At 40.7% G+C, this 14,216-nt stretch overlaps 1 protein-coding gene across 7 annotated transcripts in view; it reads left to right on the forward strand.

Moving 5' to 3' along the window:
- PCDH15 (protocadherin related 15) overlaps window positions 1-14,216 on the forward strand; it is a 566,546-nt gene that overhangs the window by 456,272 nt on the left and 96,058 nt on the right. For all 7 annotated transcript variants that reach the window (XR_002117515.2, XR_004160438.1, XR_002117520.2 and 4 more), the window contains one exon: window positions 12,708-12,824. Coding sequence is in view for 3 of the 7 variants with exons in the window: in XM_031554340.1 (XP_031410200.1) it covers window positions 12,708-12,824 (117 nt within the window). In the remaining 4 variants the exon portion in view is untranslated. The remainder of the gene's footprint in view (window positions 1-12,707; window positions 12,825-14,216) is intronic.

The raw sequence follows: 14,216 nt of genomic DNA on the forward strand, positions 1-14,216 counted from the left end.
GGCCTTGAATGCCTCCAGGGATGGGGCATCCACAGCCTCTTTGGGCAAAGGTCATGTCCAAGGATAGTTCAGATCCTCTAAAGCATGTTCCCTTGTGTTTATGGTGGTGCAGTTACGGAGACAGTCAGACAAATCCTTTTGTCTGGTTGCTTCATGTATCTATTTGTTTATTTTTTCTTTGTTGGCGAACAACAGTTGTGGGAGAGAAGGGAATTTAATGTCTGGTATTTGAGCTATGAAGCAAAAGTTGTAGCAACAGTGCGACTCAGAAATGGGTACTTCAATACCTGGCAACTTCAGTGTAAATGTAATTCTGCAGAAAGTATTCAACATGTATTCATCAGTTTGTGGTTCAGCTTAACCGTGTGTCTACAGATGCTATGGATTGCTGATGCTGAGTAATTCTGTAGGTCTCTACTGCACTCAGTATTATTCTAAAGACAGCAAATACGTCAGATTATTAGCATTGATGGTGACACAAGAAAGCTTCTACAATACCTCTCTGTCTTTGCAAAAATTTTGATGCACTGCTTCTGCTTCCTATTATTCTGCCCTCTGAACCAGCCGTTTCCAAGCGAGTTAAAGAAAAAATAGCTTTTGACATCATTCCATTAGTCTTTGTTTATATTTCCATGGAGGAAGTTGCTCAAACCTTCATTTTTTCTAGAAGAACCTTTTCCCAAGCACAGTGATTTTCTGCAAGAATTGAGTTTTGTTTTGATGTTAAAACAGGAATGTATTCAGAGAAAATCTGCAATTCTGTTTGGACTCAATGTTGTGGACAAAATGTGGCCTGAAAATGAAGACAAACAGGTTATATTGTGCATGAGAAAGGAAGAAGAGATGGGGAAGAAGGAAGAAAAGAGGTTGAAAAAAACAGCAAAGCATTGACTACTATCATACTCCGCACAGGGCTGACTTTTTCAATCCATCAGTTTTGTCAACTGAATAACTGCAGAGTTTTGTGTAGGTCTCAGCCAGGAGTGGCAGGTAGGAGAGCAGTGCTGTCAGTGGCTCTCAAGATGGGGAAGGGCTTGTGGAAAAAACTGTTTAATATCTCACCTTGTTGGACAGATGCCATTAATGGGTACATATCAGAGAGGAGCTAAAAATTTAGAATCTTGATCAGAAGAAAGGTCTAGAAAGAAAATAATGGATTATTTTGAGGCAGTGGAGGAACTTTACTTAAATTCAGAATTTTTTTGGTGGAAAAAAAAAGGAATTTAAATCAGAACTTTGTTGGAAATGAGAAGGACTTCTAGGTGGACAACTTGAATGGCTGATTCTGGAGCAGCCGAACAAGAAGAAGGAGAGCAGCTGGCCTCTAGGTGTAAGAAGCAATGGAAAAGTAACAGTATGCTGCAACGTAGTTTGGGTTTGTTCTCATCTGCCCTTGATAAGAAGGGAGAGAGCTCACGTGCATTGACTGGGGATGAAAAGTCCAGATCAGTGCTGAGAGGGCCCAGGACTGAAGTTCTCTTGAGGACAGAAGCGTTCATGCTGTATAGGGCCAATGTCAGCGCATCGTGGCAGGCTGACAGAGGATGCTGATCTCTGGTCAGCAGCTTGGTGAGGATGTTTACAGGGTACTGACTCTGGCCTCAGATCTTGAATGCATAAATGATGCTGTATGAAACCCTCACTTGTCAGTTGTCTGATCGCAATCTGGTCTTTTATTCCTCTGCAGTCGCAACTGCAGTCTGAGCTGCTCCTGTAGGGCAGAACTGAACTGATAACTCCTGTTGAGCACATTTTGTGTGGATAGTGTGCTTCTGTGGGGATGCACATCCCTCTGACACAGCTTTGCAGGCAGCATTCCTGCTGAACCTGCCTGCTCCAGAATAGGAGTGTGGTGTGTTCTTCTTACTTGTAAATGTCCTTTCACTTTATTTAGATTAGGGCTATTTCTTTAGCACAGCACACATGACCCTGAATAGGAAATAAACCAAGTGCATGTCTATTGTAGTCCCCATAACAACAGTTAGGCAGCTTACAGACTTTGTTAACTCAAAACAAAGTCTGCAAAGTCAAACTCAAAAAAAAAAAAAAATGTCTTAAGAGAAAACCAGAAGCCAGCAGTAAGGCAGTAGTAGAACCAAGCAGGGAATTTATGTAACTGTGAGGGACACAGTCCTTTTGGGCCTGTTCTCCTCTATTAGCAATCATCATTTTTCATAGCCCAGCTTTAAATAGGGAGCATTATATTTTTTCCTCTGTGATAGGATTCTGTTAACCGACTATGTACAACATCTGATGGTGTCTATTATTTATGTGATGTAAAAGTGAATGAGCAGCAGTGCAGTGTACCCATAATCACACAGATCTTTGTAGCTGGGAGGAGGGTGAATACATGCTGTGACTTCCTTTAGACACTCAGCCTTTGGCGTGACAAGTTACAAATAGTTTATATTAACCTTCCCTGAACTTGATCAAAGCACAGACTGCAAAACAACTTAATCTGTTACCTGCACGTCAGTGTTGAAATACATTCTCTGCTGCTGCTGCAGCCAAGTGGCCCTGTACAATGTATGACTTCAACTCTTTATTCAGAGGAAATTGAAGGTAAATTAAAGAGCTGTGTGTTTAATAAGGAAATGCATCCTGCGCTGACTGTGCCTTTAAAAAGCTGTATTTAGCCAGAAAGTAGTATCATTAGCCTCCCTAAAATGAAATTTCATTTATTTCCTTCTCTGGTTTCCTGTTTTATAAATCAGGCGCTGGTGTGTTGTTTCTGGTATTACTGAAGAGGAATAGTGTAAGTGGCACAGAGTTCCTTTTGCCAAATAAAAAAAAAAAAGCAAAACAACAAAAAAGAAACAACAAAAAATGCCAGACAACTTTGTAGCCTTACACAGCCTGAGGTTTTTCATTTTTCTTCAGTTTTCACATTTCTCTTGCTGCTTATGTAGTTTTTCACCATAACATTACACAAGCGTTCGTTCTCCTTAATTGATAATTGTAGGCTGGTCTGTAATCAAGAACACAACACTTACTTTGTTTCGTGTATGTAGGTATATATACGAATATATCTATAAAATTATGCAACTTAGAAGCAGTTCTGTAGGTCTTGAAAATGTAGTTTAAGAAATGAAAAATACAAGCAACTCCAAGAGACAATTTATTTGCCACTGCTGAGGCCTCATTTCTCTCATCGTGTTAACAGCAGAGATTTGCATTTGTGTGGAGTCTGAGAGAGCTGAATTATCTGCTAAGGGTGTCTTGTAGTGCATATTGCACTTTAAAGCACCCTCTCACAATATAAATGTTTTCAAGTATTGGGAGAAGCGGAATCATTACTGTTAGAATGGTGTGCTTATGTTAGGATTTACTGTGGTGGTAGAGCTGTTTCAGAGAAAAAAAAAAAAAGCTGACTTTTTTTTCTTTTTTATGCTACTGTTAAATGAATAATGTGTTCCTAAATGTACACGGTAAGAATCTTCGTATCGTGGGGCCTGTAAGCAGCTTGCATGTTACGACCTTCTCTTATCAGTAGTACCATCGTTATTTTTTGTATCAGTTTGTCTCTTTCTTGTTTATTATACTTGCTTTTTCTTCCTCCTTCCGTAATCTGGGAGAAGATTACTTTTTACTTTTTCAAGTAGAGTATATGGTATAATGCAGCCATTAGCTCTGGCTGGTGATTCAAAGTGATAAAGCAACATGAATAAATAAAAACTGATCTGTATGTTTCTAGTAATGCTCTATTACAGTTCTACCAGCAAAACAATTCATGTAATTCCTACCGTGCCTTAATCCCAGTGGGCTGTTATTACAGAATGAATTTCCAGATGTGATAAACATGACTATACCCATTTGTCCAAAGGGATGGTGAATTCCCAAACTACAGCTGTCAAATTAATTTTCCAAGAGAAGTACAAAATAGAGAAGATTTGCCACTTAAAATACTCCTCCTGCTTCTCTGTGAAAGAGGTTGGAGGTTGGAGGCTTTGGGAGCTCGGTGGGTTTATTTTCACCGTTGTCAGATGATTCACTTTTTTATTGGAGATTGGAGCCATGCTTTGTTGGGTTTTTTCCTGTCACTGCTTTTAGTAACAGTATATCTGCAACAAATGAGTCATCTGGGATTTCATACAATCTTTCTTTTTTTTTTTAATGTCAAAAGATCCTTTTATTAGCCAGAGCACAGCTCGCACCAACTAGGGTAAGTGCCCGCCTGGAGTTATTGCTTGTAAACTGAGGGAGTCTCCTGTGTCATGTGGCCTTTAGCGGCTGTCTTCTAGTCCGGTGGCAGGAGAACTGCTACCCAAACTTCGGTTCTGAATATGCGGAGAGCAGACTTGAGGCTGCTTGGGGAAATAACTAGTGAAGTACCCTGAGAAACCTGCTTTTGTGGAGGCACTGGGGAAGCCAGCTGGTGTCATCTTTTTGCATTTCACTAAAGCTTTCGCTACTGTTTCTTACAGCATTCTTCTGGACCAAATGCCCAGCGTACAGCTAGACACAACCATAATGAGATGGATGGGCGAGTAACAGGCTTGATAGGTCAGCCTCATAGGGGCAATGTGAATGGGGCAACACCAGCCTGGTGGCCGGTCACTGGTGGCTTTCTGCAGGGCTCAATTTTAGGGCCGCTTCTCTTCAATATATTCACCAGCCACTTGGGTGCACTGCTCAAAGTAAGGTTGCAGGTGGCACTGAATTGGGAGGAGCTATCGACTCCTTTGAGAGTAGAGAGGCATTGCAAAGATCTTGACAAATTGGAGTTCTGGGCGTTCTGTTCCATGCCCAACCACCTTCTAGTGCAAAACTTTTCCCTAACCACCTCCCCTGATGTTTTGCTGACACCCTAAGTTTTGAATCACAATACACAAGAACATAATTTTGGGCTTTTCAGTGGAAGCTTCACTTGGGTCTTGTTCCTAATGAGCACATCATCAGCAGTAAATCACTGTTAGGATTTTATGTTTTGGTGAGATTGAATAATAATAATAATATATAATAACAATGAATATTTGCTGCCAGAATGCAGGTAATGAAGGATACATGAAAATGAAATACATTAGTGAATAAGTGAAGGTCAAACATGTCACCAGCTTCTTATATGTCCACAATAAAATTTAGTAATGCTTTCTCAACAAATTTACATCTGCAAATTAATGTTTCCTTTCTAACATGTAAAAAAAACCTATTTTTCTTTGTGTATTAGGGCAGTCCAGCACAGTGGCAGCCCACTTACAAAAAGGCTCAAGGAAAAAAAAAAAAAAAAAAAGGATTTATATTGCCTCCAGAATGTAACTGCTTATTTTTTTTCTTGTGTTGGACTGTAGTCCAGTGAACAGATGCGTTTTTTCAATCCCAACCTACCTGTTCAGTCACCTGCTGAAGTCTTTTATTGCCTCGCGTATTCCACTATGAAAATTATCCCTTAATTTATGTTATGAGCTACTTGAAGGCTTGCTGAATGCTAAATACGAGTTCACACGGTTTGTTGCATTATTTCAGTCAGTGTCATCGCAAAGATTGTAAACTTGCTGCTGAAAGTAACTCAGCACTGCTTGATTCCCTAACCTCAGTCCTTATGTGTCAGTATGAGGTCGATACTGAAATCCAAAAGGTAATTTTATTGCTTGTTCCAGTATTTTTCATATACTGGCCTACATCACTGTAATTAAAGGAAATAGGAAATTGAAATAATATACTGGCAAATGAAAGTGTAGGATCCTGAAGAAGGGTTTGCTAGCAAACATTGGTGTGTACCTTGAGGGAATAAGTACACTGTCAAGATGCGTGAAACTCAAAGGGTATACATGTCTTGTGTTGATTAAAAGAGGCTTAGGAAATGGCATAAAGAGTGGCAAGGGTCTTAGAGTTTCTGGTGCTCCAGTATATGTTGATTTTTGTGTGATTTTTAGTCACAACTTTGAAGAGATGTTCTTATGTATGAGTTGGAAGTAATAACAGAATATTTTTTAATGCTTATGCAACTATTGATAATAAGCATCCAAATACATCTGGAAAACCAGTTTTAGAGCTAAGCCTCAGTGAGTCGAGTTAGAAGTAGAATTTTTTTGCCATTATATTTATCATATGCATTGGGAAGTATAAATTGTTCTGCGCTTACCTTGCCATCAGTTACTGAAACTGGCAAAATGAAAGCACAAATTATATGGGAATGATAGTTGGCAATATCTTGAAAAGAGTTGTCTTACCTCAGTGATTACAAGTCATTGCAGGGTTACTCTTTTCTAATCCCTCTGCACTCTATTTGAAAGGCTAGAGAGACCTAGCAGGGTAGTATTTTGTTGCTGTGTACCACTCCACAGAGATACATAGATAAATTACAACATGTAACCAGGGTTATTAACTTCAATGAGTCATTTAGCTGAAAGTTGAGAGTTTGATTAAAATCTTGCTAGCTGAACTATTTCTGATACAAGCCAGGATGCAATTGGCCTTCTTTGCCACCTGGGCATACTGCTGGCTCATGTTCAGCTGGCTGTTGACTAACACCCCCAAATCCTTTTCTGCCACACAGCTTCACAGCCATTCTGCTCCAGGCCTGCAGCATTGTTTGGGGTTGTTGTGACCAAAGCGCAGGACCCAGCACTTGGTCTTGTTGAATCTCATACAATTGGATGCAGACCACAGATTCAGCCCATCCAGATCCCTTTGCAGAGCTTTGCTGCCTTCAGGCAGGTTGACTTCCTCCCAGCTTGATGTTGTCTGCTAATTTACTGAGGATGCACTCGGTATTGATAACTGGAGAAAAAATGGAGAAAGTATGAGAATTTTAGTGTGACATCAACTATGTTTTGAGGTAAACTTCCTTGCTCTCTCCCTTAGTGGGTTTATGTTAATATACATTTAATTTTAGTGGAAGTAGGAACTACTTTTAAACTACGTTTTTTTTCTATTTATTACATATTATAAAAGCCAGTAGACTGCAAAAGGATCTGTAAATGCCTAATATGCATTTATCAGCTCGGACGCCGTTCTGTCATTGTGGCTTTTACAGTGAGGGCATGTTTATTTCCACTTAGATGCAGATGACTAGAAACCTCACTATCAGTAGTTATAATCAAAGAATAGAGTCCCAAAGTAGTAGGAAAAACCCATGGGTGTACTTTAAAACCCTTTGTGAAATGATTCACGAACCACAAACATATAATATTTACAAGGCTAATTTCCCTAACCAACTTAGAGTGATTTTGTCAATAGATCAGAAACAGAATGAAGTGTGAATTTGTGGACTTGTAGAAATTTTGCAGCACAGTGGTTTCTGCTTTGGGAGCTGAGGAGAGAGACGAAGAAGGAGCAGCTTAGTACAAAATGGTGTTTGTAACGCAGTCCCCACAAGTAGGCACTCCTGCATTCATACTCAGTTGATGATGGTAAAAATCCTCTGACTCGTAGTGGTCTAGATACGTCAGCAGTACCTCTGAGCTTGCTGTCCTTTGTTTGGGAGTTTATCCCTCTGGAACTGTTCAGCAGCTTAACGACTGGATTTTGCCGCTATGGAATTGCAACTGTTTTAATAAATAATCAATACTTGATTATAATTGGGTCACATGCAAAAAACAAAACAAAACAAAAATGAAACAGGAGCTAAAAAAAACTCACCAAGCTGATTTTGTAAACTGTATAAAATAACTACTAGATGCAAAAGGCATCAGCCTGTTTCCATAAGAATAAAATTGGGAGAGGGTAAAGTGTCGATTTTTATTATAAGGGCTGGAGGAGGAGAAGCTTCGCTCCTACTTGGTAGGGCTGCCCCCTAGTGCACTGCAGGCTGCAGGCTGCAAAAGTCAAGTGCAGCAGCAGGATTCCCTGTGCGTGATGAAAGGGCTTTTGCACAGATGATTATGACTGAGATAGATGCAGATGTGTATGCATATTTTATGTAGGTGCGTGTATATTTGTGTAAATATATAAAATAATATTGGAGTGTCGCCTTGCAGTACTTCTGTTTGTGTCAAGATAGCTGATGAAAAACAAAGTTTCTACCAAAATCCATTTTCTCTTTTTTATTATTATTATTTTTCAGAAAGTCTTCATTAATGATGCTCAAATAAGTCAAATCTCTCACTGTAATGTTGCCTGCCGTTAATTAAAATAGAGAGGCAGTGACTAGCTGCAGCTGTAGTTCACTAGAGTGAGCAGGAGCTGTGTCCTGATCCTGTCACAACTTCCTTGCCCTGTAATCCCGGTGTACTTTAATTCTGTCAAGAACTGCCCAAATATCTTGGGAGTACCCATAGCAGCTCTTGGCACATTTGACTATTGCAGGCTTTGCTGCTCAGGGTGTGTTTTTGAAATGTAGGGTTTTATTTTTATACATGCAACTAGGGATCCTTTAGCAGATGGATCTGTAGGATCCAATGCAGAGTCACAGAGGAGCACTGGCACCCTCCGTCTTTGTGCCTGTCAGAAACAGCGGTGGCTCCATGGTGGAGGAGGTGCAGAATGGGCTGAGCTAGGCTAGCTTCTGCTCTGTGTGCACTGCGGGTAGTGCTGAGGGGCAGTGATGATACAAAGAAAGCAGTCATTTGAATCCATATGGTGCATTTCAGAATCACAGAATTGCTCAGGTTGGAAGGGACCTCAAGGATCATGAATCTCCAACCCCCCTACCACACGCAGGTCCACCAGCCTTCCCCTTTTAATACTAGGCCAGGCTGCCCATAGCCCCATTCAACCTGGCCTTGAACACCTCCAGGGATGGGGCATCCACAGCTTCTCTGGGCAGCTGTTCCAGCACCTCACCACTCTCACAGTAAAGAACATCCAACCTAAATCTTCCCTTCTTCAACTGGAGGAAGAGCAGAATGTTGCGCCCAGATGTTGAATAAACATTCTTAACTTGGTGAAGCACAAATATCTTCCAGTGTCCCCATAAATCTCATGTCTGTTGTTATCTCTGAAGTCTGTTTAAGTTTACAAGTTAATTTTGTGCTGGGAATGCTGTATTGCAGGTCTTTTTCTTCTGCACTGGTTGTGTATTGCCCTCCCACATTGGCGGTACCACCTGTCGAGGAGCAGCACCTAGCTTGGTTTTAGTGCATTACTGCCGGTGACTGCCTTAATGGTTTCTAAATTACTTATTGATTTGCTTCTCCATGCCTTTCCTCCCCCATGTTTTTTTCTCCTCATTGACATTCCTTGATGTGTGTCTTAGCTCACCAGCATTTTTGTTCATCATTCTCATAATATCTGTAGACCAGTCAGTATTTGTTCGCTCAAATCTTCTTGATTTTTTTGAATGTGTCTTGTGCAGAGTGTAAGGAAGTTGGCTGGAGCTGAGGGTGATGTCTGAGATAACAAATGAGTTGGCATCAAGAAATCTCTTTAAGTTTTCATTTAGTTTTGGGATTCACACATGCGAATCCTCAAAAATGACAGTATTGGAGTATGTATGCTTCTTATATTGTGCTTTCTTCGTGCTTTAGATTCTTAATCTTTCTGAAAGGGAAGGATGCAAGAACTTCTGCTGTATTGCTCTTACATGCTGCCAAGCATGAGCAATGTGATACAGAGCCAGAAGTGTTAGGTAAAGGGAAACTGTAATAGGGAGAAAGCTTTGGTTTCTTTATGCTTTGACTTTGAGTCTTTGTGTAAACAAAGGCATACAAAAGTATAATAAATCTTTGGCTGGATGAGCAGTGACACAAAGGCAATTTTGTACTTATATATAAATATGTGGCTGCTATTACCTTACTGTCAAAATACACAGCCCAAGTATTTCAAAGCAAGATACATAGAGCGTGTTATCTGTATTTTCCATTTACATTTTTGTGTGTGTTTGATAGTCAATAGCAGCCTGGATTTATATGAATGAAGCAAAGGAATGTGAATAGTTTTAAGATGTTTGCACAGTTTGGCCACTGGAGCACATGCACCACAATAACACACTGCTTGTTATTATCACTTTGTGGTAAATTACCACTCCATCCCTAACCTGTAGTTACTGATTGCACCAATAAACCACATACATTCCGATGCAAAGTCAGGTTTTCGTGGAGTTTAGGCAGAAGCCTTCATCTCTAAGGTCATCTTCAGTGCAAGCTGTGCAAGAGCATGTCTGTCCATGTCCTTGGTCTCAAGTCACGTCAGAGACCCAGTACTTGCTCTAAAATGTTATATTTTTATCCAGAGTTCTTCAGTCATGAGAACTTGAAGACTGTATCTCTGTATCAGTCAGAGCAGTCCTCCATGCTGTGCAGTATTCACTGTGAAATCCACCATGACGTAAGGGAAGTCTAACTGCAGAGGCCTCAAGGCTTGGGAGGATTGTGCTTGTGATCTCTCAAGCTATTCTTAAAGTATGGAGTTTGGTATCCTCCCATACTCCTAACAAAATGAGATTTGTATGGTAGTCCATCCTCGGTGCTTTTTGCTCCTTGTGACCTTCTTGGTACCTCTAAGTGCCCATAGAATATGAGGAGAAACATTAATTGCTGAAGGAGATGATAACGTACAGAGGAAATGCCCCAACGTACCTGTAACAAAACACTTCTTGCTGCATAGGAAATAGCCCAGAAGTCTTTTTTTTTTTTTTTTTTTTTAAACTCCCCACACTGAACAAGGACTTCTACTAGAATAAAGAAGCCATTACAATCAATAGAGTCTGCATCCACATCGTCTGCCTGCTCCACACTCATTCCTTCTGCTTGCTTCTGGCCATTCCTTGTCGTGGATATTTATGATTAGTACGTGAGAGACCTGATCACCTGCCTGCAATCACAGTCATGCTCTCACTGCAGTGCATAGTGCAGCTGTGTGATGGGAGCATGTCATTCTCGTGGGGGACTTTCATTCTGATGAAAGTGAGGCCGTCAGCTGAAATTCTGCCACACAGAACAGGTGGCTGCTTTAAGATTCATCAAGAGATGAGCCACAAGAAAAGCACATGGAGCTGTTCTGCTTAGGGATGACTGAAATGTTTGGTGTCTATTTGGTTGGCTTGGATTGGGCTTATGAGGCACAGTCATGCATAAAGCTCCACTCAGAGGAAAGGTAAGTTAGGACAGAAAGCTTTTTGCCTTTCTACTTCATGTTTCGCTTTGTATTCCTGGATATTTTCTAGTGATCCGTGTATCTTGAAAAATAGATGCAGTAAGTAGAATGACTTGGTCATTTTCTATAGCAGAGCATGTAGTGCATCATCATTTAACAGGATTAGCGCTTCCAGCACTTTAAGTTGCAGACTGTCAGGAGCTAGGGTACACAAAAGATAACAAAAACATCAGGGTGATTCCCCCGCAATGAGCAAACAGCTGAGTGTGATCCAGTGCTGCTGCACCGAGGAATAGAGACCAGGTATGGCGGAGGTAGGTGGTCAGGAGAAAGAGGAGGTTGTGATTTTGTTGTGTTGTTTTGTTTTGTTCTAAAGACAAATAAAGGGATGGGTTATTCCAGGAAAAATCAAATCATTGTAAGCGTTCTACTGGGTTGTTAGCCCAGATGGAGTCTTCTTATGGAAGGACAGAAGGTGTCGTCTTTTCTCTGTGCACGTGCTTTTATAAAAGTCTGTGTATCCCACTGAAAAACTTCCAGAGTCTGCAAAACATGACGTTCCCAAGTAAACAGATTTACACAGTCGTAATACCCGTGCATGTAGCATTGTAAGAGATTCCTGGTATCATACTGGAGATTGCTTTTAATACGCAGATTTCATTTACCAAGGTTTTCGGAGATACCTTTTTGTCCACATCAAACAAACTCATTCTGCATCTTTTCTTTGTGGTCGAATGGGTTGTGAATGGCACCTTACAGACTGGGATTGCTGGGTGGTGTTGGCTTCTTAGCCGCAGCACTACATTGCTCTGCGCTGGTGTTTCTGGGATAAGAAGCAAACAAAGGATAGCTAATTCTGAAGACATGCCGTCACTTTGAAGAGTTGAGAGGAGCGAAATTGTTTATGTAAAATAGTCCTTGGTTTTAGATTCTCAGATTAAGCAAATTATCTTCTTGCAAACAGATCAAGACATTGAAAGTGAAAGACGCAATGCCTGTAATTCCACAAAGAAATGCTAATTTGTTTGAATTTGGATGCTTTTCCAAAATCTTTTCATTAGAAGGCTCTCCTAGTTTGAATTGCCTACTTGTCGCTTTTTATTTTAATTTGATGGTCCAATTGTCTCTCTGAAAATCTAAAAATCAGCAAAAAAGCATTTCCAATGCCTTGAAGCCTTGAATTGCAGACCCTGCAGCAGAACATAATGCATTAATTATCCAGCCTCGTATTACATGGATTTGTAGCAGTGATTTCCTCATCTTCACAGACGATTGCTACACTGTCGTTTCCCCTGATGAGGTGTGGATGAATGTTTTGAATGATAACATAGCACACTAAACAGTATGAGCATTTGCAGCACCTCTGTACTTACGTGCCATCAAGCAAAAGCAAGCTCATTCATTTGAGAAACTTAGCGAAACCATGCTGTGGCCCTCTGCTTGAGAAGCAGCTGTCAAGGAGATCTCTGCTTGGTTTACTTGTAAGACTGTATTTTCCTGCAGAATTCCCTTCTGTTGATCAATCTCATATGAATATGTTGCTTTGTAACTTGGCTCCTTCTGTGCTACGTTTGCGTGGTGGTAATGGAATGGAGAGCCACAAAGAGGTTGTGAATGGCACATAGGTTTCCAAATGAGGAAGGAGCAGTCAGGTAGTGTTTGAAGGATCAATTGTGAACATGTCTAGAACTTTCTTTAAACTTCTGAAGTAAACTCTTAATTGTGTTTTGCAGGATATGAATGATTACTCACCAGTATTTAGCAAGACGCTCTACAGAGGAATGGTTGCTCCCGATGCTGTCAAGGGCACTGTTATCACTACTGTTTCAGCTGAGGATCAAGATCCTCCGGTAAGCAAAAAGGTTCTGGTAATACTCTGCACTCAAGAGGGAAAAATCTATAACCCCTGTAAGTGACCTACCCCTCTCAACAGCAAAGGTGGTCATTATGAGTTTCACAAAGCAGTAACTCGTACATTTTTGTCAGCCTGGCCTTTGTCATTCTGGACAGAGGCTGCATTTGTGAAATGATGATTCCCAAAGGTGACAAGTCAGCGATACAGCTCCTTTCTGACAGCAACATTTTTGGAAACCTTTTAATTTGACTTCCTGGTGATAGGTGAAGTACAGCAATGCATGGCTGGCTTTTCTACAGTTGTGCAGCTTAGGAAGGAAACAAAACACAACTCTGTGAGACTGTTGCTTTCTTGATTTGCATTCATTGTTCAGGGTCGCATGGAACTGCACAACCCACCAGCTGGCCCTGTTGGACTCTGTTTGAACAGTGTGGTGATGTTTTGGAGATGAGGCTTATTCTTGCCACTGGCTTTTATCGTTGCTCCCTAGTAAAGCAGTTGATTGACAGAACTGAGCACATATGTTTGACTTGTTAGCTATTCTGAAGGGCAATATCAATTTTTGTAATCAGAGGTTGATGAACACTGGTGGCCAGATGATACGCTGAGGACGATAAAAGCCAAAGATGTTCTGCCAGCCAGGTTTAATTTTTAATTGTTAGTGTTTCACTAACATATTAAGGAGTATAATCCTCAGGGAGAAGTGTTCAGAGTGAATGTGCCACGCACATTAAAAGCTGATGGCAGTGCTCTGACACAAATCAACTGTTGCTTAGCAAAATATGCTTCCTAGTAATTTATTTACCACTCAAGGACAGAATGCTGAAGCAGTGTAAGGACAGTCCTGGTATCCCCTTGTAAAAAGTCCTAACACACAACTGTAAGCAAATTCCCTGCAGGTGGTGTGCATCAGCTGTGTGTTACTGAACTTTGAGGCATTAAGGTAGTTGGTGTCTGCTGAAGTTCTGGACTGTTGTTAGTCCAAAATATATAAAAGACAGTATTATCAACATATCGTGGATCGTTCCTGAATAAGAAAGCACTCTGCTGCTGTGGTACTGCTATCTAATTAGTAAGCTTTGCCTTCAAATAAATGACTCTGAACTGCATTCATTATTTCAGGGAGTTCAGCAGATGGTGCTTAGCTGGAGAAAATTCTCTGTTGCTTTCCCCAGGAATGACTTGGGAACCAGGGACTCCATTTCTGTTAAGTGCTTCCATCCTCAGTAGTTAGCAGCAAATAATTCAACAGAAAACACTCTGCCCGTCTCACGAGTGGAATCACTTCAGAGTGATTCTGCCAGTGGAGAGTAGAGAAAAACTTGCTTTGCATGACGATCAGAACTGTGCCATTTTTTCATTGCAACAGTAAAAAACTAAAGTACTA

Source organism: Meleagris gallopavo, chromosome 8 (assembly GCF_000146605.3).
Source record: "Meleagris gallopavo isolate NT-WF06-2002-E0010 breed Aviagen turkey brand Nicholas breeding stock chromosome 8, Turkey_5.1, whole genome shotgun sequence".
In the NCBI taxonomy this organism is placed as follows: domain Eukaryota; kingdom Metazoa; phylum Chordata; class Aves; order Galliformes; family Phasianidae; genus Meleagris; species Meleagris gallopavo.